At 41.4% G+C, this 25,361-nt stretch overlaps 1 protein-coding gene across 1 annotated transcript in view; it reads left to right on the top strand.

Annotated features, from left to right (window-relative positions):
- Positions 1-25,361, top strand: part of LOC308083154 (CUB and sushi domain-containing protein 3-like) — a gene marked incomplete at its 5' end in the record, with an annotated part of 383,054 nt that overhangs the window by 214,118 nt on the left and 143,575 nt on the right. Inside the window, 5 exons of the mRNA XM_080425319.1 lie at positions 3,765-3,878; positions 5,158-5,253; positions 5,729-5,932; positions 21,004-21,128; positions 21,335-21,431. Coding sequence (XP_080281445.1) covers positions 3,765-3,878; positions 5,158-5,253; positions 5,729-5,932; positions 21,004-21,128; positions 21,335-21,431 — 636 coding nt within the window. The remainder of the gene's footprint in view (positions 1-3,764; positions 3,879-5,157; positions 5,254-5,728; positions 5,933-21,003; positions 21,129-21,334; positions 21,432-25,361) is intronic.

Here is a 25,361-nt window from a genome sequence, read left to right as displayed (position 1 = left end):
GTATAGGCCAGTAGCAGTGCTGTCGAGCCTATAATGTTGGAGGAGGAGGGGGTGGGGGCAAGATGTCCACTTCAATGCTGTAGTATGCAGGCCATTCTGTTGTAGATATGGTCTCCTCCCTCTATTCAGTTATTCTACTTTGATAGAAATAGCCTCCTACCTGTATTAACGTCATAACCCTTGTTATTGCCCACTTAATTAGTATCCACGATAGAAACTGCACATACACGACAGTTCTGCTACTGCTTTTACAATTGAAAAGCCTAATCAGCATTTATTTACCCAGACATGGGATGCATACAGTAGCAAGTGTTACCCAACACGGTAACACTTGCTATCTATGCATACCATGTCTATAATGCATTATAAACATACTTATAATGTATTATAATATGCTTATAACACTGTGTATAATTATAGTTATAAGAACTCATAAATATTCATAATGCTTTATAACAATGATCATAACACATTATAAAGCATTCTATAATGCTGCTGCGTAGGACAGCACTACGTAGGCTACGAAAAGCCTTTCGGCCTTTCTAAATTAATTCGTTACGTGCGGTTTCCCGAAAGCTAGTTAGGCAGACACGTAACAGCGTGCTCTTTGAGAACCTACGACAGTGGTGTTTCACGAAGAAAGTTAGCACGTAACGCACAACCAGCTGCTACTAATGAGGGTAGAGCGTAGCTTTGGCTGGGTCCCAGCTGTGTAGGAGGCTCTTACGCAGCTGGCGTAGGCTACGCACAACCTGAAATTGCTTTAGGACAACCCGGCTCTTACGTGCCTGCTAATGTACTGCGCAGCCTGTGTGGAGAGAGGCTCTTACGTGTGGTGTTCGGGAAACGACACGTAGACCCTTCGTAAGGACCGCACGTAAGTCCCTACGCAGCATCTCTTTCGGAAACGCGGCCAATGAGTGTTCATATGGCTGTGTATGGAAGACATGCAATAATATCCTGCTGTATTGTAAACTTATCAATCACTAGAAAAACAATCCAACGTTCATCTAGAGTACTGCTGATGATTGTAGAGTGGGCAATTAGACTGGAGCAAGCGTCAGATAAATTATAAGTTGTAATTGTAACTACAAACTATTCACATCCAACACAAAGGTTTTTGCTAGGCAAAAATACACCCTTTGCCATGCACTTATTGCCTCACATGTACACCTTTTGTCATTCATATGTATTGATGTTATAACATATGAGATGTAATGTTTTCATATTGGTCAAGGTGCACTGTCACAATGTTTCCGCATTTCATCTGCATGTTTTTATAGTGTGCGTGTCTGCGCGTTTCGTGCACGAGACTGCGCATGCATGTACGCTCCCCCGCTTCTAAAAGTAGCACTACAACACTGAACACACCCACTCTCACATTGGATAATGTTATCTAATTGTCTCCGCCAGGCCGAAGGCATGGCGAGAGAGTAACTGTGCACACACACTCCCTGGATGCCAATTCAGAACCTCTGCCCCAAATTTTTCACATAGCCCTGTTATAGCGCCACCAGGAGGCCGATTTGTGCAAAACCCATTTACTCCTACAGATTTTATCCAAACGTCATGCAAATGGGTACACATTATCTCTATAGTCATGTGATCAACACGGATCTGTCCGATTTTCCATATTCCATCCTCCTTGGCTAAGGTTGGCTTCCAAAGTTTGCAGGATTGGTCCGTTTTGAACAAAATGCCTCAAATCATGAACCCAGCTTGCGATTTCCATTAAATTTCACACGCACATTCCCACTAGGCCGAGGAAGAAATGGCACCCTTTTCACATTGGCCTGTTATAGCGCCACCAGCAGGTCTAATCTTAGCAAAACACATTTTTGCAACAAAAGCCTCAAATCATGAATGCAGTGTCTGATTGCCGTGAAAAGCCTAAGAAGAAATGACACCCCTTTCACATTGGCATATTATAGCGCCACCAGGAGGCCACAATAACGTACCTGACCTGGCGGAGACCTGTGCTCCGAGGAGCACTTTTTCTAGTTAATTCTTGTTCTTTCTTTCGCCGTGTCCTGATACTGAACTCAACCAGGATGTGTTTTTCATGTTCTAGCTTGAAAGAAAGCTAGAACATATGTATATGTCCTGATGAAGATCTGATTGATGGACACGTTGACGACGCAATAAAAATGCAGCAATTTTTCAGCATCACCAGTGTGCAGACTTTATTCTCTTTTGTGCTAGCGTGAAAGAAAACCTGTGAATTGTTTCTGACGGTGACAATTGTAAACTACAAAATCCTGGGTGTTAATTCAACTTTGAGAATCCATATATGGACCCGTAACGGAACACATTTAAACATAACTGGTATTCAAAACCACTCCATGTTATTACGTGTGACATGTAAAAGGTACAACTTCAAGATGAGTTACTAGTTGAGAACAGCTTTGCCATCATCTTAACGAACTTGCTCACGTTTGCTTCTACAGTATATACGTAGATAGTGGATAAAGAACACTTCATGAAACATTACTCTGTAATGTTTCCTGAAGAAGCGCCTACTGTAGAGTTTCGCTGTTAAGCAAGGATATTTTTCACAGATTAAACCCACTTGTCAGCATGGAGAGTAGTGGTACTATCTCATACTAATATCCTCTCTGTGCCATGCATACATCTTCATCAGGTGAGAGTGGAGAGAAGGCTGAGATGAAGGGACATACAGAGCGAGCGAGATAGCAATAAGGGAGAGCCTTGGCTAAGAGGAATGTTTAGCTTCCATACAATGCCTGCGCACCAGAGGGTGAGATCGAGGCTGTTATCTGCTTCAAAAGAACGAATACACACTCTCACACACACACACACACACACACACACACACACACACACACACACACACACACACACACACACACACACACACACACACACACACACATAAACACACATACGTGCACACGCACCACAAACCCGGTGATCCAATCGGCCAAGTCCGTTCATTTGGTAGGAGAGAGATCAGATTACATTCAAGGGCATGTACACCCCGATATAATCAGGAGAAGTTAATTGGAAATATTCATGTGGGACAATTTTTTACATAATTCTCAAAACGTTCATTGTCATAGGTTCTTAATCTTAGTAGATTTAATTATTATTCTTGTGATAAACAAAACCGTTGTCATTTGACATGCCATTCAGGAAAGGTCTTATAATTAAATTAAAGGTTGGAGCCTAGTAAGAGATAGTCCTGATAATGCTGTCTGAAAAGCATCATGATACATGACTTTATTTCAGCAGTGTTTAACTTGTTTTCTGCACCATTAGGGCCAGGTTTATAGTGCTCCTAACAAGGCTGACAATAGCCATGGTCAGAATGAACACATTTTAGTTGTTGAACCACCTGAAGGATGTTGTTTGTGCTAATGCTACCAAGCCTTGTCAACTTTGTGACTTTCAGTCAGAGTGCTGACCACCACGTGAAGATCCAACAATTTAGAATGCACGATTACAGTTCAGTAAACATTGAGTTGATATAAAAAATGTAGTGTTTCAATGTGACACAGTTTAGGATGCTTCTGAAATGGAGTAACATTCCCTAGCTATTTATTGGCCTTATACAAGCTCTAGCGAAGCTACCAAAGGTGCATGCATACAGAAGATTAATCATGTCTATGACTATTTAGGTGCCAACATTCTGAATTTTTTTACAGATGTTTTGTCCCCCCCCCCCCCCCTTACAGAGAGCAATTATATTACTCTTCATCGGCAAACAATCACATTAGATGCACTCTGTTTCTCCATCTCTCCAGTGCTGTTTGGTCAGTTTGTGGTGTTCCAAACATTGACCAGTGACGTGGTTGATATCTTCGATGGGCCCTCCACAGAGTCCCCCCTCCTTTCTTCCATATATGGATCCCACTCGGGTAAGACCAACATGCTACACTTGAAACACTTGAATCCCTATGTGTTTCGCTCTGACCTTTCATTTGGGGATACCAGCGCATAGGGAAGACCGGGTGTTGTTTTCAGCTCAGATTAACCCAATCAAAACCTGAAGCCGATTCTAAAAATGTCTTCTAAATCCCAACAGTTTTTCATGTCAAAAATTATATTTATTTGTCCGCCGACCCCCATCTCAAAATATTTTGTTCCAGGGACCCCCAAAAGCAAAGAAAATGTGTGCCAATTTTCACGATTTTTCAAAAATAGCAGATCTACAAGCTCATAGCGCGGCACGAAGTGACACGCTATGAGCTTGTATATCTGCTATTTTTGAATAGCCAAAGTATAAAATAATGGTTAAAGTGGTTAAAATATAGCTAAAATCTAAAATGACACGGATGCTTTCCCGGTTTTAATGGGTTAATTGAGTTGATCACAGCTGTTTGCAGCCGCAGTGTCATTCCCCGTTTGAATACAATGCATAAGAAGATTTTCCCAGGGGAAACTAAAATCCAAACAATGCTTTATGCTGTCAAGACATTTCTTCCCCCTGTCCTCTAATCATGATATAATGGAGTATAATAACGATACATAATGGGTTATGATTGCAAATGAATGAATTCCTCCGAGATGCCAATTAAAACAACTGAAGCAAAACAAGGGTAAATAGTTTTTGTCACACTCTACGTATAAAATAGGTCTGGGCAGTTTCTAATGTAAAACATGTGCATTCCAGCTATAGCAGTACAGTATTAAAGATGATAAAAATAATTGAGTAGATCAGATATGGCTAAAACAAGCTTTATCTGCTGTGGTATTTTCACTTGGTTTTGTTTGAATGCTGTATGGCTTGTTATGTCCAGAAACAGTGCATAATATACTCACATCATATACTCACCATGATTTTTAACCTAAATCTTTTCTTCTGTGTATTTCTCCCACAAAATGCTGAAGTACGCCCATTGTTTTGCGTCATCAGGTGTAGGCCGGATGACAAGAAACAACTTGATGCTCATATACATTTTGCAGGAGAAATACAAGACTTAGGGTATTTTTTCCCCCACACATATGAACTCCTCATAGCACAATGTGATTTAGGTTCAGAATCAACAAAATGTGCCTTTAATCAGCAGTTGCTAGCTTGGTAACATATTATACAGTATGCGTATTTTATGCATCATTCGATGACAATTGAATGAAAATAATGATATCCAAAACTGTAATTGTAAAATGGTATTCTCTTGTGCGTTCTCCAATTAGGTGAGACTCTCCCATTGAGTTCTGGAAACAAGATCACACTTAACTTTACCACCATAGGACCAGAAACATCCAAAGGATATCACTTTGTTTATCAAGGTAACTTCTTTTTCCTTTACTCTTTCTTGAATTTATATATATATATATATATATATATATATATATATATATATATATATATATATATATATATATATATATATATATATATATATATATATATATATATATATATATATACACATATATATACATACACACACACACACACACACACACACCCCCACACACACACACACACACACACACACACACAGTATATAAAAAAAAACATGGCCTCGCATTCATTACATAAAGGGCTGTTCAGCGGTGTGCTATTGACTGTGGTTGGGGATGGCTGAGCAGAACAGGGCAGAGCAGACCAGAGGGAAGGAGCCTATCCTGCCACAGCTGACTGGATTGACTGATGACCTGCGAGGAGATTCAGAGGGGCTTAACCATTTCTCTCTGCCTCCTCTATCTCTGCCTTTCTCTCTGCCTGCCTGCCTGTTAATTTCTCTCTCTCTGTCTTCAGCTGTGCCCAGGACTAGTGCCTCTCAGTGCAACTCAGTCCCTGAGCCTCGGTTCGGGAAGCGGCTAGGGAACGACTTTAGCATTGGCACGGTGGTGGTGTTTGAATGCAATCCAGGCTACACGCTGCATGGTTCCAGTGCCATCAGGTGCGAGGCCGTGCCCAACACCTTGGCCCAGTGGAACGGCACCGTGCCCACTTGTGTCGGTGAGTGACCTTATTCGGGTCCCTAGCCCCACGCACACACACACGCACGCACGCACGCACGCATGCATGAATCCAAGAATGAAACAGGTTCATAAAGTTGTCTTTTCTCCTGGTTCTTTACTTTTGGAATACTCAATACACTGCCACCCAGTTTGAATATAAACTCTTGAAAGTTGCATGGATAGCATGCATTAAACCTGCTATTTATTTAAGGAGCAGGATCAGTCTGGTCTTTTGGCAAGCATTCATATCAACTGACAGGAGTGCACAAATAAAATGTGCATAAATGTACTCATATACATGCAGATTCACATGGGGATTCAGCCGGCCATGCACCTGCAAACACATACATAATTAAACATGAGGACCAGCATATACAGTACTTGCTCGTACGCACGCACGCACGAACGCATTGATACAAGAATTAAACAGGTTCATAAAGTTGACTTTTCTCCTGGTTCTTTACTTTGGGATTCTCAACACACGGTATGAATGTGAGTGTGAATATAAGGTATAGAAGACATGCATTAAATCTGATGCATTATTTAGTGAAGAAGCTGGTCTCTTGCCATGTAGTCTTTTGGCAAGTATTCATAGAAAGTGGCAGAAGTGCACACGCATACTGTAAATGTACTCATGTACATGCAAACATATTCACAGGACGATTCACCCGGCCATGCACCTACTGCATATACACATACACGCATGCATCATTCACTGTGAGGACCAGAATGCACACACACACACACACACGCAGACACAGACACAGACACAGACACAGAGACACAGACACAGACACAGACACAGACACACAGACACACAGACACAGACACAGACACACACATGCTACTGTATACTTAACACATCCACCGCCAGAGGTTAATCTCATAATGTACTCACCAGTGCCAAGGTGTTTTTGTTGTTTTTTTGTTTTTTTCATGTCGCCATAGATCTTGTTAAAATCCTTAAGATTGAGCCGTGAACGGTCTGTTTACATCCGCGAGATCTCCCTGTATCTCCCAGTGAAGACCGCATGTCAAACGGACTTCCATGACTGTAGTTAGAGCGGATTACGTTAAACAGTGAAATGCGAGGAGAAAAAACTACAGGAAGAGAATTGAGTTTCAGTTTCGTCTGTAGAATGGGAGCGGGCGTGATCGTCGAAACCGGATCCCAAATAATTCTATTTCCTGTCATCAAACCGGAAACGGAAGTGGATCAAAAAAAATCCGAAAGTGCACCCGGACCGCGCATGCGCGAAAAGACCGCAGCCCGTAGGACTACGGGCTCGGCGCTTAACCGTTGGATTTAACGGCCCGTAGAACTACGGGCCCGGCGGTAAAGGTGTTAAGAGATTTATCAAGGTCAGGTGGTGCACCCAGCAGTATAAATGGCACCAGCCGGTGAACTCTGGTTGTTTCATGCCAGGGTTCACCTGGGTTCACAGACAAGTGGAAGGGGAATAGCAGTGGCACGTGTGGTTTTCATTTCCAAACGGTGATTTTTATCTGGAGATTGAATCTGGCTGAAACATCTCTCCCAGCGGCAGTGTACTCGCCCAGAATAATGGATATAGTTTCATGGCAACTTCAACAAAAAAAACACTATGCTCGATTACTCAGAGCTTCTTTATTGGAGATGATGGCAGCAGACGGCTGTGTTCCTGCCCGGTACCTGTGTTTAGAACTTACTTTCCTCGGCTCCTTGCCCAGGTATGATTGACCTGGCTTGTTACGCAACTCTTGTTCTGTTTTGTATGCTCAAATCAGGAGCTGTTGGATCACAATGGGCTTCATTGTGCAGTTGAGCCAGCAGCACAACGCATCATGGTTTAATTAGCCTCGCCTGAATGAACACATAATGTTTAGATGGCGCCCATCAAGTTTATGAGGAGGAAAAGATGCTAATAAGTACTAAGTAATGGTCTGTTTTGTTTGCTGTGTTTATCTGTACGTTTCCAGATGTCCATATGAAAGTGTTTTTTCATGTACAGAATATATAGAGTGTACTATTTTATCTAATTTCTTCAGTTCACATGAATATGGTCAAAAACAATTACTAATGCCTAAGCATTGAATGGTATTTTCTTGTCCTTTACTTAATGCCAAGGACACCTTTACAAAATAGGATTTACTTAAGTTATACACCGACAAATTTGTATTGATATAATTAACTCAAATTTCCCTGCAAATTGGACAGCATTGAAATATTCATTTGGGTGTCCTACTGTCCTTGGGTGTGCCCAACCATTGGAATTAGTATATTTATTGACTCAGCTGAATGCTTTCAGATTCATGGACTACCATGCTTCGTACTCATTATGATACAACACAGGCAGCCCACACAAAATAGTTAACTGTAAAATACCCGGAGGTATAACAATGTGCCTAACGTTTGTTTTTTAATAATAATGATAATAATAATACATACATACAATTTATATAGTGCTTTTCTGAGTACTCAAAGTTGCTTTACAAAACAGAAAACTAAATAAAAACAACTTTATTAGGGAAAAAAATGATTAAAAAGGGGGGTTACTGTAGAGCGAGTCTGAAAAGTTGGGTTTTGAGTGCGGTTTTAAACGTGGCGAGGGTGGGGGCAGCTTTGATGTAAAAAAAATAAAAATAAAAATAAATAAACCTTTAAAAAATATATTTGTTAGAGTGTTAAATATAACTGAAATGTACTCATTTAATGTAATGTGATGCCCAACATGACCTACGAAAAAAGAATAAAAACAAAGTTTAAAAAATATATATATATATATATATTTGTTTTGCTCCTGTTCATTTCCAGGTTGCACGGCCCAATTATTAGTTACGGTAATGTCCCTGACAATTGGGAAGGCTAGGAGATCTGGCTTGAGGCTGGGGGGGTCGGCTGCGGCGTGCCGGTTGTGGTGGGCCGAATTTGTCCCAGTCCGGCCTTGCGGCAGAGTGCGCACAGGCATACAGTAAAAGAGAATTGCGGACCTTACAATTAGGCACATTTTGGCGGTCCACAGTATGTGCAGCGCTGCAGTTAGATGAACAAAGATGTCAACCCTAATTAGTGTTTTCCACTAATGTTTTTACGGCCTGGCTCTGCAAGAGGCCAGCCGTCTATGAAAGTTAGTGTGTGTGTTTGTGTGTGTTTGTCTGTCTGTGTGTCTGTGTGTCTGTGTGTCCGTGTCCGGAGCTAATCTCACAAACCGCTGGACCAATCAGCACCATATGTATACGTCATAGATTATGTCATATTGACGACTGAGGTCACAGGCTGGCCACATAAAGTCTGAGATCCACATTGGAGCTCATGTAGATCCTGAGATTCACTTCATTTTACATTTTTTAAAGGTCAATAACTACATGATGTTTTCCAAAGTCAATGAGTAATCATTGCGAACGCGGGAGGAGGCGCGGCGAAGCCGCGCCTCCGACCAAGTGGAGCTTACTATGTAACCCTGCTTGGGTTGTGTCTCTGTGTCTCTGAGTCTCTGTGTCTCTGTGTGCACTGCCTGTGTGCAGCTCCTCTGAGATAAGTAAATGTCCAATTTAGACGTACCATACATCAAATGAAAGGTCTTTGAAAACTGAACACACCTGTCAAGGTTGCGTTTAAGCCCACCCCTTCCCCCGGAAGCCACGCCCCGGAGAAGGCTCCTAAAAACTCCCCATTGAAACCCCATGTTAAATGAAAAGTGCCCGAATCGCTCCCAAACTTTTTCTACCCCCCCTAAGTGGGGGTCTACGAACAAATACATCGGGCTCGGATTTTGGCTCCGCCCCCCGGAAGTGGGTGAAACAGGCACTTCAAACACTTTGTTGAATTGTTCAAAAACATTCCAAGTTTTTTTTTTGTGAATTTGTATTTTTCTAAGATGCTCCTTTTAACGCAGATTTTTTTAAAAAAAAGAAATACTTTTTTTATTGGTTACTTTTTTTTAAATATTTTTTTTCATTTTTTTCTTTTTTTGCGTTCGCTTACCGCGTTCGCGCGTCTTACTTGTGTTAAATACTGATCTCAATATTGACCATAATAATCATGATTATGATTTTTGCCATAATCCAGCAGCCCTAGAAGGAAGGAGAAGACAACACACCAAAAGTTGAAAGTAAACCACACAGTCACTAATTATCTTCCTCCACATGAACAGTTTAGAAATTAATGTGATATAGCCTCTATTATTATAAAAATGGGGCATATTTGCAACTAGCAATGCTGCATTTCAATTATTGAAACAATAAATCAGAAGTTACTCATAAGTTGAATACTTTCTTTATTATTTTAAAGTAAATGCTTTTACTTTCAGTTCTTGTTTGTTTGGTGAGTGTTAATAGTCACCATGAAGGCAACATCCACAATATTTTATCCCATATATTATAGTCGATGGCAGTTGATTCTTTGGAAGGAAATGCTGCCTATCCTTTTTTTCCCCCTTTCATTCTGTTTTTCAGAAAGAGTATAAATTTGAGCATGTTCCTTTGAAATGGATGCTACAAGATATTCCCACACTGTCCCAATTAGACTTTCCTGCACCGTTATTAAGCAGTAGTGTGTGAGTCTCTTGGTGTAGCACTTTTCACAGGCATTCTTTGAGCTTTGTGACCTTGAGAAGTTGGCAAATGCAAAGCTTTGTCGTTTAATTGGTCCAAGAAATGTTGAAGTGTGTCTTGATGTGGACTTGAGTTACACCATACTAATGGTGACAAATGGGAGATAATGGTGCCCATGTGTACTAATGTGTACTTTATTTATTACAGTTTATCTCATGCTGACAGTGATTCTCATGGTATCTAACAGAACAGACAAAAAACCCTATTTTAACAACTTGGTTATCTTCACATTGTTGACTGAAAAATCTCAGTTATATTCTCTTTTAGACGTGTCCCGGAGAAAACAAGACGTGGAAAAGAGTTTTGCTGTGAAAACATCTTGAATGCACATTGTGTAAATTATTAAACTAGCAAGTTGACATCTCGATCAAATGGCCTTTGATAGGAATCTGCTGTGACTGGCCTGTATAGTGTCAGTCACTTCCCTTTGGGGTTTTCCGGTGCATGCACTCGCCAAGCCTGGCTACCTGCCGTAAATATGATATATGAGCCTGGCAAAGATTGAGATGGCTGGGTAGCATCCATCCTTTTATGACATGTCATGGACTCTAATCATGCTCAACCAATTACATTAACTTTTAGCTCATGGGACTCAAAGGAGCTGTTAAGTTAGCAGAGCAATTTCCCCCAGAATATTTTTGATCAATGCTGTAAAGCCAGTGGTATTCTTTTAGAAGAGCCTACACAGGAAACTTGAATCTAGTTTCTTAAGAATGTGTGAAAGACTAAAGCCTGAACAGACACAGAAATGAGCAGATCTACAAGCTAACAACGCATTGTGAGCTTGTAGATCGGCTATTTTTGGTGCGCGGCACGATGCGCAACCATGTATTAATCAGGCGTAATGGTCAAGCAGAATTCATTAGGGAACGTGATCACTTAAGAACCACATTGGCCACCTTGATGTTATCACAATCATCGTAACCTATTTCTCACAATAATAACATTGTTGTGATAACAACATCAATAACATGGTCCGTTTTTGTCCGTCTTCATGCATCGATCTCGTATTGAACGCACTACATACGACATGCGCCGGTTGAAGATGACTTCACCGTGGAAGTGATTATACGAGAGGGTGATTCCTCCATTATGTGATTGCTGCGAGGTATATAGGGCTCATTTTCTCTAATGCTTCGCTTGGAAGGAGGGGAATGAACAAGTCATTTTGGCGTGACTCTCAGCATGCGTGGGAGGGTGGATCTCACCTGTAAAATATTGATGAGTTTGAAATTGCGTTGAGCTAGATGACTTGAAGGATTTGATATTTCTTCAGCTCTTTCGAAAGTGAAATCTTTTGCACTCGCTCTCTCTCTCTTTCTCTCCCTCTCTCTCTCTCTCTCTCCCTCTCTCCCTCTCTCCCTCTCTCCATTTTGTTGCGTTGAGATGCTGTGATGCTTGTCTGCATCCTGGTCGATGGATGTTGGAAAATGCAGCTATTGTAATTGACCAGTACAGGCTGAAATCCTTGTCTTTGAGAGATAGTGTCTGGCCATGGGCTGCGGGGACACATATATGTCCAACATCTCAAGGACAACCTCTTGTTTGATCGACAGCCTTTTCATGCTCCTGCTGTACAGATTTTCTATACAATGGTTATAAGCTAAGTAACCTTGAGCATCAGATATCAGCTTTACCAAGCACTCTGGATGAACTGTCTGGATGAAAAAAAATATATAATAAAGGATGTCGATTTCTCCCGGAACTGGCAGCAGTGGTGGACAAAGCCCTTTAAAAAGAAATAGGGCTTAAGTGGTTAATTTATAATGTACTTTTTCCCGTCCTTGAAATGTAGTGGAGTCAAAAGTACAACATTTGTCTTTGAAATCTTGAGGAGTAAAAGTATCCCCAAAAAAAAAAAATTACAAAAAATGTACAATACTCAAGTAAATGTACAGTACTCGGTTACTGTCCACCACTGACTGGCAGCTACATCCCTAAAACATTGAGGGGACAGTTGTTTCCTGTCTCTGGAGTCTTAAGGAGAGGGAGTGAAGAGTAAGTGGGTTTCAAAGTCAGTTGGCTCGATTGTAGAACTTTACATCACTGCACTTCTTAGCATATCTGTCATGTAACGAATGTTAAAATACGCTGGCTGGCTTAACAGATGTTCAACAAAATACACACCATCTGGTGACAGCATAACAATGGACTTCAACAGAGCAGGGAGAGTATGACGGAAGGAAATACATTTCAACACTGCTCCTTTTCTCCTCAAAAGTGCTGGAGGCTTTGCTTGATGCCCACACCAGCAGTCCAACAATCTCTGCTCATTTGAATAATCTGGGTTTGATTAAAAAACAAAAGCTCACGCGATGTTGTTGTGAGCTTGTAGATCTGCTTTTGTTTCAATTTATAAAGTGAAAGTTTTTGGAAATGTTGGAATAAAGAAAAAAGGACAATAGGGACAAAAGTTTTATTCAAATACCGTTTTCATTTTTAAATGGTGATATTATCAAACATATCAGATGGATACAGGTCCAGGTGGCACTAATAGCCCGGTTGCTTAAGACCAGATTTTTGAAAAAGGGGGACACGGCTGACAAAAGCGCCAATTTTTTTTTACGTGTTCTCCATCACCATAAGTTTCATTTTGGACGGGGAGCCACACCATCAAGATGGCAGAAGGCGGCCATCTTGGATTACAAAGATGGCCACCATGCAATATCTATAAAAGCCAATATCTCGGCTTCCAAGCCACTTAGAAGGTCAATCTTGGTGTCAAAATATACATTTTCTGGGACAAGGAATGCAATAAAACTATAGGGAATATCAATAAGTGACTAATTCAGCCAATATTAGATAATTTGGTAAATTCTGGCAATATATGTACACAATTATGCATGCTTCGTCTAGATTATGCACAACATCTCAGTGTGTGTGTGTGTGTGTGTGTGTGTTATTAAACTTTGACAGATCTGACTCTTGTTATTTCCTATTTTTCCTATCTATTTTGTAGTATCGTTCCTATTGTTTCCTGTCTGCCTAGTTACTGTTTACCTGCCTTGTCTCTCCTCCCTGTGATTATTAGTTATCTCCACCTGTGTCCTGTTAGTCCCTAGGGTGTGGGTGTGTCTGGATCTGGTTCCTGCCAGTGTGACCACCTGCATTCACTCACCTGCAATCATGCCTACAGTACTTAAAGGGGTAGTTCACCCCCCAAATAACTTTTTTTCTATTGATTACTCACCCCATGGAGCCTTGAATTCATGGATATTTATTTGTTTTTGTCGCATTCCTTCCTTTATTATTTGATTATAATAAATTTAGCCCCATTGGTTCCGGTAGGAGACACAAATGCATTTGTGTCTCCTACCGGAATCAATGGGGACACATTTATTATAATCAAATTATTGGCTTAGGAATGTGACAAAAACAAAAAAATATCTATGAATTCAAGGCTCCAGATGGTCAGTAATCAATAGAAAAAAAGTTATTTTGGGGGTGAACTACCCCTTTAAGCCTCAGTCTCTCTCCAGTCTCTTGCCAGATTGCCTTGTGTTTACCCAAGCTCTCAAGCATTGTTCAAAATCAAGTTTTTTGCCCTAACTGATCTCTGTTCTGATTTCTATACTACGTTTTTGCCCAGCCCTTGCCGGTACCTCTGCCTTCTCTGACTGCCCCTTTGGTTTTCGACCCCTTGCCTTACACAGTTTAGATTTTTGCCTGCCCCTTGCCAATCTCCTCTCTTGCACACAATGGATTGGGCTTTGTAGATCTCCAAAAGAGTTGATGTGGTCTGGGATACTTACATCACCAGCAGCATAAAAGAGTCAACAAGGGAGAAGCGAGGTAAAGGGATACGACGGAAGGTGGCTGGTCAGAACAAGCTGCCGGGGAATTGGCCAGATTTCCTGCGTGATCCTATAAACAAGCAGGAACTCTTTACCTTTCTCTCTGGGAAGATTGCATCCACCGCCTGGCCAGAGGGCAAGCTGGTCTTCATCACATCTGGCATCACAGTGGTCGGCACAGACACCAGCCACTCCATGCTGCCATGTAACCACGAAGAGGCCGACACCAGGATATTGATTCACCTGCTTGATGCCCTGGAACATGGCTGTTCTACCTGCTTGATACGCACTGTGGATACGGATGTTGTCGTTATCCTCATCGGCAAGTTCCATGCCCTGCTCACCAAGTATCCAGCTGCAGACATCTGGGTTGCTTTTGGCACTGGCAAGAACTACACCTATGTTCATATAAACACCATCTGCCATGCTCTGGGCAAAGACAAGTCCACAGCACTTCCCATCTTCCACTGTTACACAGGCTGTGACACAACATCAGCTTTCTGCGGGAAAGGAAAGAAGTCAGCATGGGTGGCATGGAAGTCCTACCCTGAGGTCACCCAGGCCTTCAACTACATGGCAGAAAATCCATACACTTCAGTGACCATAGATGCCCAACACTTTCAGCTTCTTGAGCGTTTCACAGTCATCATGTATGATAAGACAAGTGATTTGGAATCTGTCAATGAAGCACGGCGAGAGTTGTTCTGCCAGAAGAACAAAACGATGGAACACATTCCACCAACGCAAGATTCACTGTTGCAGCACGTGAAGCGAGTTGCCTACCAGTCTGGGATCTGGTCCACGTCTGAACTGGCCCAGCAGCCGACACCCAGTCCAGAAGGATGGGGATGGACATTGGATGACAACAACCAGGTCTGGCTTCCTGTGTGGAGCATTCTACCGATGGCGTCAAAAGCCTGCAATGAACTGGTCAAGTGCGGTTGTAAACGTGGTTGTGGTGCAAGGTGCTCATGCAAGAAGGCACACTGGAATTGCACAGAGCTTTGCAGTTGTCAATGTGACAGATAATCTGTATGTCAATTCACTTCATGCTCCATTTTCTGTGTCTGACTGCTAACCGAGTTGAAAATTATGTAAATATGTTGCTAGAATGACCATATTTATTTGATCGTGGCACAAATAAACATCTAGTGGAATTCTCAATAGCTTTATTGCATTCCTTGACCCAGAAAATGTATATTTTGACACCAAGATTGACCTTCTAAGTGGCTTTGAAGCCGAGATATTGGCACTTATAGATATTACATGGTGGCCATCTTTGAAATCCAAGATGGCCGCCTTCTGCCATCTTGATGATGTGGCTCCCCGTCCAAAATGAAACTTATGGTGATGGAGAGCATGTAGAAAAAATGTGGCGCTTTTGTCAGCCGTGTCCCCCTTTTTTTGTTAACAGCCCTGACTATAAACCTTTAGGGCACCTCAATGTTAAATTGGTAGGTTTCTTTTCTAAAATGTAAAAATGCACGGTACATCATTATGAGACCTACATTTACTGTTCAACTTCTTCCAAAATGGCTGGCTATATCCACAGATGTTGTAGCAATTTGTAGATTTTTTGGAAATATTGGGCCTTAAATGTTATTTAAAAATATATATTATATTTATTTGGCCCCTCATTTGTAAAATTAATGTAGATATAAAAATCTAATAAAAAAATAAAATTAATTAATTAAAAAGACTGGTGCCCAGTGTTCTCAGGGGCCCACTGTTACCTATCAGACTGTCTACATTTCCCAAAAGGAAATGCATGTATTTAATTCAGTCTACCAGATGGAGGGATAAAACATATCCCCACCGGTGATATAAATGAATGACCAGCAAATCGAACCCGGCTAATACTTAATCTACATGTCCTTGGCCAGAGAAGGCTTTCCTCTGTGATTTGTAACATTTAAAGATCGAAGCCTTGAGGTCTGTACACACCAGGAGCATTTATTTTGTGTGAATAATTCACATTAATTTAAATTGCTGTTTATATCATGAGTACACTGTATATTATATCAGTACACATGAGAACGTCAATATTCTTTTTCAAAACAAGGTAGATTTTTCACTGTGAATAAAATCCTCCACCTTTATGAATGAGGCATCACCAAATTAATAGTTGTGTGTGAATGTGAAATATTTGCTGAAGCATTTTTGCTGTGTTTATTCATCATGCTCCTAGTGTATAAGAACCTTTATAAGTACCTGGTTGTTTCTGGTTGATACTCAGGTGAATGGATAAAAGGAAGTGTTTATACTGTTTTGAACTTTTTCTTCATTGATAGGCCCATATATTACTTAATATCATCACTTGTTGTCTGTGTTGGTATAAAAAATAAAGAACACTAGACCATATCCGTCGGGGGAAATGAGCACCCAAAGTGCGTCATGGACCGCTTGTTTCACGGATGGTCCGCTTGTTTCACGGATGTGGTAACACCGGTGCTTGTTTCACGCACATGATTTGGCAACCCGGGAACCAGCGAACACAAAAACGCTAATAAACAGCTGACATTTGGGGAAAGCGAAAAACGGGCTTCGGTGTTCCGTGCACATGGTAATGGTCAGTGGCTGTGTGCAAATTCAGATCAATTGCTCAAGCCACTGAGGAGAACATTGAAGACCATATGGAGATCATCAAAGATCAGCACAAAAACCAAGCTGAGGATTTTCAAGAGTAATGTTCTTGGGGTCCTACTGTATGGGGCAGAGTCATGGAAAGTGACACAGGCCATTTGTCACAAGCTGGACGTGTTTCAGACAAGATGCCTCAGACGAATACTAAGAATATTCTGGCCCATGACTGTCTCCAATGAAAACCTTTACCGGAGCACAAGCTTGACCCCACTGTCAAGTGTCATCAAGCTCAAAAGATGGATGTGGATAGGTCACATGTGCAGAATGGACCCAAGTGCCATCCCAAGGGTAGCCATGAGATGGACACCACCAGGGAAGAGAAAAAGAGGCCGACCCAAAGAGACCTGGAGAAGATCTGTGGAGAAAGAGATGAAAGAACTTGGATGGACCTTATGTGCTATCCAGCACAAAGAGGATTAAGTCGTAAGTAGTACTGAGGAGAACCGGGCAGAAGAGATTTTGGGGAGGGGACGCACGCACACAGCACGCACACAGCACGCACAGAGCTTTGTTGAATTATAGGATGATAAGGCATGATGGGATGGCAGCCAATAGGAATGGTGACTAAAAGTGACATCTACTGTATATTTTGATGTGAAAGACATCAGCACGTAGGGTGGGAAACATCCTCAGGTGATTGAGAATTCCAATGCAGGACACGATCAGACTGTCAGCTAGAGTAGTGGATCTCAAACATTTTTGGCTCAGGGCACCCCTGTAAATAACCTTTTCATCCATGGCACCCCTGAATTACATTAACTTTACAGCACCTTACATTTATGTCAAATATGTAAATCTTTCCCCCTAAGATACAATGTCAGGAGGAGGAAAACGTATTATATTTTTCCATTCGGACAGATTGAAAATAACTTTTATACTTGGCGTTTAACCACTTAAATCCCAGCATCCCTATTCTGGGGGGAACATTCACCAACAATAGCCGACAAGCTGTGACGTGTTGTGAGCTTGTTGATCTGCTATTTTTGGTGAAGAGAATTGGTGTAATGTAGGCTGAAAAAGATCAAACCAAGTACAGTGCAACTCAAGTCCGTTTCACAAAGTTTAGAGGGTCTAAGTGGTTAAACTGAAGTGATATTGATACATTCCAAATATTATTAAAGTATTCTGAGGCACCCCTGGACTTGTGTCATGGCACGGCACCCACTTTGAGGGATGTTATAGTAGCATTACAGTGCATAAACTCCTTATTACAAATGATGAATGCACATTTTAGAGTCCTTTGGTGCAAATAAATAAAAAGATCTAGGCATTTGGTCTACAGGAAAAATGTGATATGGTCAGATGTGTCATCATCACCATATTCTCGACCAGTAGGTGAGTGCATGTGTGCCGTACACCAAGAGAAGTGGACGCTTAACCTCTTCAGCAAAGGGGTGCTGCGGCTTTGTTATTCTGTGAGGGGCATTTTCCTGTTGGTTTTCCTTATATGGGTCCACTTGCCCTCTTCGAGCAGGGGTCGGCAAGTAAGTTTGGCCTCCAGCCCATATATTTTCTAAACCATTAGATGGTTTGCCAGAACATAATCAATGGTTAAGAACTGGAACTTGCAACAGATTGCCTTATAAATCGACTTTATAATTTATATAGCACTTTGTTCTAGTATTTTCAGCCCCTCAAATGTTCTGTACAGGACATTCACCTATTCACACACGCCACAATGTTGGCACACAGTTACGTGTTATATGTGGTACACATTCACATGACTGCAGTGGTGTAAAGTAATTAAGTACATTTACTCAAGTACTGTACTAAAGTACAATTTTGAGGTATTTTTACTTCAGTGGAGTATTTCCAATTTTCAATATTTTTACTCCACTACATCTCTGAGGAAAATATTGTACTTTTACTCCACTCCACTAATTATTTGAAAACTTCAATTACCAGATTTAGAAATTTTGAATTGGGATATTTCTGCATAATGAGTACTTTTACTTTTGGTACAATAAGTACATTTTGATTTAAGTACTTTTACTCAAGTACATTTTGAATATTGAACTTTTACTTGTAACAGAGTATTTCTACATTGCAGTATTGATACTTTTACTTAAGTAAAAAAAAATTAGTACTTTTTACACAACTGCATGACTGCAGAGGCTACCATGCAAGGCACCACCAACCTGCTTACCGGGAGCAGTTATTGTTCAGTGTCTCAAGGACATCTTTCTTCTCCCAGACACTGCCGCCCAGTACTATAGCATTCCTCTCTATGTCATTTTCTACGGACTGTTCTTTGCTGACACAGTGTGATCATGTTCTGCGTGACATTCTCAGTAACATGAGGAAGAGATGCTCTCTTGTTTTTCCTTACATAAGACACAGGGGGAAAGGGAAAGGGACTGGGAGAATGGATAAAAATAACTCAAGATATAAAAGAGGACAGGGGCAGGCCCGTTAATGGCCCATTTGAGTTATGAAATGTTGTAAACAGGCTGGGTTTTATTTCCCCTTTCCATATCCCAAAAGTATAATAAGATTCTTCGGGTGGGGGTAGATTCTCTATTTGGACATTATAGCCTATATATGTGGGACTGTCTGTCCAAAACTTTACATGATTTACAAAATACTTTGCCAGGCCAGATACTACTGCTGGTTCCGGCCTGCATGCCACCCGTTGCCTGCTACTGCCTTTGGGTCACTGCAAATCAAGTTATAATTAAAAACACAATGTAGGAAACAAAAAACAACAAGTACAGGTTCAGATATTTACTTGTGACCCATGAAAATGGGTCGGCGACCCACAAATGGGTCCCGACCCAGTGTTTGGGAACCACTGTGTAAGACAGTGCTCTCCACCATCATCGTCAAAACACCAAATTAAGTAATGTGTTTTTAAGAATGGTGTTCCATCCCTTCAGTAGAGTTCCTGCAGACTTGTACAGGCTCATGGTGCCCCATCACCGATCGGCTTACAGAGATACTTGATTATGGTTATGGTTATTTTTTCCTTTAATTTGTCACTAGGCCATATACTATATGTATGTTTTGTGCTATCCATACTGGTAGAAGTGTGTTTACAGATTAGGATTAATATTCAGTCTATAAGGTCTGAACAATTTCACAACTAAATTCATAGGCTACTGTTTGTGTGTGATATTAAGTTTCATTCATCTAAGCTTTATTGTTAGAAAAATTAACAGATGGCATGACTTTTCTGTAGTATATACTAAATGCAGGAATGTTTCACTGCATGGTTCTGCTGCAAGAGGCTAGCTGTGTCTATGTGTGTGTGTGTGTGTGTGCGTGTGCGTGTGCGTGTGTGTGCGCGCGCGCGCGCGCATTCGATCATGCTGAAACTTTGCTCAAATTTGGAGTCATACTGTATGTATTAGTCATAAACAACTGACGTCACCGGCTGGTACGTCACATGAAGTTCGATATCCATATTGGAACATGATTAGCTGGAACATGATTTCCTAGTTTTTCTGCCCGAGATTAGTAGAAATCATGTTTTTTGTGTGGAAACTATTTTTGAATTCAGGCATCCTTGTTGCTCCCCTCTCATCCCAGCTAGGTTCTGTCTATGCCTGCATGGAAAACTCTGACTTCAAATCCCCACTGGTGAACTTTGATGTTAGTATTCAGCTGTGGAATGAGGCATCAACATGATAGAACTCTGCTGCATAACTTAACCGTCTTAGACAGGCATGCATGATTGATGAATCCATTTTTCTCTTGCACTGTATAGTAGGAATACCACACACACACGCACACACACACACACACACACACACACACACACACACACACACACACACACACACACACACACACACACACACACACACACACACACCCCTGCGGAAAACAAAAAAGTATGCATGCCTATACATTGTATCAATGTCAATAATTTCTCTAGCTGAAATGTGTTTTTTGTTATTGATACATTGCAAGGAGGGCTTACTTATTTTGGGATGTCTACATTTGTCAGATTACTGCAGACATCCACTCAGTATGGAATTCATTATTTGCCAATTCTTTGCTCATCTCTCTCTCTCTTTGTCTCTTTCTTTGTGTGTAGTCCCATGTGGTGGGGTTTTAACAGCACGCAAGGGGACCATCCTCTCTCCTGGATACCCTGACCCATACGCCAACTATCTGAACTGTGCCTGGAAGATCTCTGTTCCTGAGGGAGCTGGCATACAAGTGAGAGGCCTGTAATGTTTGATGTGTTTAATGGGGTTCTGTGGTGGATGTGTGTATAATCATGATCTTTGTGTAATTATGTAATATGGTAGCCATTTTGTTCCACTCAAAAGTAATAAGTTGGTTTTATTGTTTTACACAGTGTTCTTTTGGGACTATCACTCTCCATCTTCATTTGTACATCTTAAGTGTCTTTTGTTTTACAGATTCAAGTTGTGACCTTTGCCACCGAGCATAACTGGGATTCATTGGATTTTTTCGATGGCATTGATGGCAATGCTCCCAGACTTGGCAGCTACTCAGGTAAAACTGACGCAACTGATTTTTTTTTGTCAGCTCTCGTCTGAATTTCAATCAAACGTCAGCGGGCCCCAGGCTCCACAAGACGGGAGCAGTGATGGATGTGGTGGCATTTAGCATACCCTTTCACAATGCTTTTTATGAAACCTAGGAAGCTTTTAGTGAAAGGAAGGGAAATACTCCAGTTATTGTACATTATTTGGTAGGAGGTCTTCACTTTCCACTACCCTTATGCCAGAGTAGACATCTGTAAGCCTTATACATTATACTGAAGATATCTTACAATTTGTGTGAGATATGAGTGTTAAAGATACACCTTTATCCCCAATTGATTGCTGAATGAAGTGAGTTTCAGAAACGTCAGGGATTGTTATGCCAGGGATTGCCAGTATGCATTTAATACTGGAACAAGCAAGCATGGGCTATATGCAAGCAAGCATAGGCTTTATACATAACTGCTTTATTGAGAGCATAATGCTGATGTGATAATTAAACTAACTGTATAATGAGTGAATAAATGAATGAATAATGACAAAGTAAAATAATAAAAGGGAAACAAAAACGTTGATACAATAAAGGTTGCGACTTCTATACAGCAGTGCAACACCCGTGGAAAGCAAAGCACCTGTGGAAAGCCTGCTGCAAAATAACACTAGCGATCTTTGCAATCTTAATAAATACGCATAAAGAAACTGCTTCACAAAAACAATGTTGGTGTGACTAAGAGAGTCGCTGAGAAATATGTATTTTATGTACAGAAATTAACAACTAAACGAAAAAAAACATGGTTGAGCATTTCCTTGTTTTAATGTGGTGCAGGGGTAAGATGATAGACAGGGAGAAAATATTGTGTCTCTGGTGGATGGAGAAATGGAGGAGAGGGGGGTTCTGATTGGTTGGACGCTAGTGCGCTAGTGACAAAGTTGAGATTTTCTCAGGTTTGGCGCCACGCTTGGAAGAACGTTAAGACGCTCGTCCCCATAGACTTTGCATTGAAACTCACTGGTCAATCAGAACGTGCCAGAGTCGTGATGCTGCTGGTGTGAATTGGGCGTTGGCTTTGCATGGCGGGGTGTAGATAAATGGTCAGAAGTTTGTGGCATTAGATCCTTTTGATGTTGGGGTTTCTGGTCCTTATGTAATGTTGGAACTAATAGGTTTGCTCTTGGAGGCATGGACAGTTTGTATCAGTAGAATCAAAGCATGAAGTTCTGGACTGCTCATCTCTAGTGGACCACTGTGGATGACTTGGTTACCTTAAAGGGCCACTTCACCCATTTTCAACCTATCTTCATATAATTGGTCCTCACTAATGCTCATGATAAATTGGTAAAAAAGAATCTACTCGGCCTGTGTCTCATAGGAGGGCTGTGGACACTTTCGCATTTTTGATTGAGATTTTTAATTAACGCGAGAACAATGGCTTCCATTATAGCATGCTAACTTTCCATGAATAGAAAGCCTGCCGTTTCTATCAGCTTGGATTCCCCATCGATGATGTCACTGGTAGGCGGATTTCTGAACTGTCCACAGCCCTCCTCTGAGACAATTATATGAAGATAGGTTGAAAATGGGTGAAGTCGTCCTTTAAGAGTAGATGTGAGGTCTTCCGCACATGTCTGTAGCCTGAAGAAAGAAGCCTAATTGTTCATCACAGCAATGAAGCTGGAGTCTTGTTTTGACAGGCCGCAGATGTCAGAGTATAGGCAATAGAACATAGAGGCTTCCCTCTGCTCAGTTGGGAATCAGATATCCAGTTCATCATCGTGGCAGTGGGTCAGGAGGTAGAGCTATATCATTTAAATGCTGACTATTTACATTTTACAAGTTGATGAAAAGACTGCTGAGATTAGAGATTTGCTCCTTTGAAAAGGGTCAAGACATGTCTGTCCTGCTATGTCCAGAACAAAGAGATGTTTTTAATGGTTGCATCGAGGAGTGGTTATTTATTCATAAACATGCGTATGCTAAATATTACACCAGGAGAAAGTGATGAATGTACAGTTAAGAGTTGCAAGAGTTGGCCCCTAGTACCCCCTACTGTGGTAAGGCTCATCATTAGACAGATTATACATCAAAGATTATAATCTTTGATGTATACTGTATGTATGAGCGTAGTTTGAAGCATACAAGTTGGAATACGTTTCATGCTGTATCAAACATGAAATAAACTGATTGATCAGAATGTTGTAGCTAGAACGATACACTTGAATATAGTGTACAGACTTCAAGAACGCATACAAGAAAGTATTTTTTTTAATAGCCTACATTCTTTGAACAAAGGATGTACGCGGATGTCCTCCGCGTCATCAGCGCCCATACCCTAGGTGGGGTTGGCGAAAGGGCATACTCTGTGTGGAGTTTGCATGTTCTCCCCGTGTCTCCTAGGGTAGTTAATACCCTCACAAAAACATGTAGTAATCCTGGTCGCTATACCGCCTCCCCCATGACAGCCGGGGCGCCTGATGGAGGGGAAGGGAACTGGTTGGAATAACGTGTTCCTTCCACGCGCTACGTCCTACCAGGGAAACTCTCCCCTGTCAGGTGACAAGAAGGTCAGTTGGCTCTCATGCATTGAAGGAAGCATGAGCTCGGCCCTGGCCTCCCTAGGCTGTGGGGGACTGGTGTAGCGCCCAGGATCACTTAGGAAATTGGCACCGGGTGAAAAAAATGGGTTACAAAAATCGCGGGATAAAAATGTTAGAAAAAAAAAAAGAAACAGAACAAAGGAGACTCAGATACATAGATTTCCTCTTACTTTTCTACTGGTAAATCCAGAATTGACATTTTTATTGCTGGCGAGCACATTACTACTGTAGGTGTTCTGGTAGTGTCGTGGTTTTCTTGTTTCCTGACTCAGAATTAATCAATTAAACCCTATATACTTTCTTGACTGCCCCCCCCCCCCTCCCCAGGTCCATAGTTGGTCCCTTCCTTCTTTCCCTGTACACCAAATCTTTTCATCGAAAATCGCCGATCTACAAGTTCACATGCCCAGAATAGGGACACTAGGGTTCATGTGGTTAAACTATAGAGATGCTTCAGTCAGCCACCTACGTGGCTAGAGTTGTCTCTCTTGCACAGACTCAACATCTTTTGCACATATACTTGTGTCGCAGGGCTGACCATCATCGTCAGCCCTGCAGGCAAAGTATGCCCATACTTCACTGTGTGCACCTGTTCGGTGCAGGCGTTGTCACCATGACAATATGCTGCATGCGCTTGAGTTGTCAACCTAGAAGTTTCTCTGTAGCCATTAGCCCAGCTGGCTCAGCATTGCATGCATAATTGTAGCTTAATATCGCCAACTTGACATTGGGTAGGCATACAAGTTAACTAAATATACATTGTGCAATGTATTTGGGACAAGAAATTAAAATGTGGAAAGATCCTATAAAGAAATCCTTTAACGGTTATAGGTTATAGTATAACCGGCCCCTTGTAAATACTCCGTTGTAGGTCGGTGTCGCGCATCAAAAATAGCTGATCTACAAGCTCACAATGCCTCGCATCTGTGACAGGTTGTGAGCTTTTAAATCAGCTGCTTTCGGCACACGACGAAGCATAAATTAGCCATTATTCACGTTACAGTACCGAAAAAGTACTGATGCTTCAGTACATTGTGCAAGACTATTGTGTACAGTATATGTATAAGTACAACATTTTCTTTTCTTTCTTTTTTACGGAAAAGCAGACATTTGGTGGCAGTGCCTGCATGGGTCTAGGTCACGCCGGGTGTCAAAAAAGCAGCCCACGGGCCAGATGGTCCAATCGGGCCCGCAGGAGGATTTTGAGAAGAAATGAAAAAAATCCACAAACATTTATTCTGTATATGTATAGTATGACAGCTGTCCTCATGCCACTCTATCTCTACTGCTGCTGTAGTCTTCTGCACCAGCAGTTTGTGTGTATGTACTTAAGAAAACAATAGAT

This window comes from Gymnoscopelus braueri (genome assembly GCF_963280865.1).
Source record: "Gymnoscopelus braueri genome assembly, chromosome: 4".
NCBI classification, from domain to species: domain Eukaryota; kingdom Metazoa; phylum Chordata; class Actinopteri; order Myctophiformes; family Myctophidae; genus Gymnoscopelus; species Gymnoscopelus braueri.
Note: the sequence above shows the minus strand (reverse complement) of the source record. Positions and strands in the feature narration are given on the sequence as shown.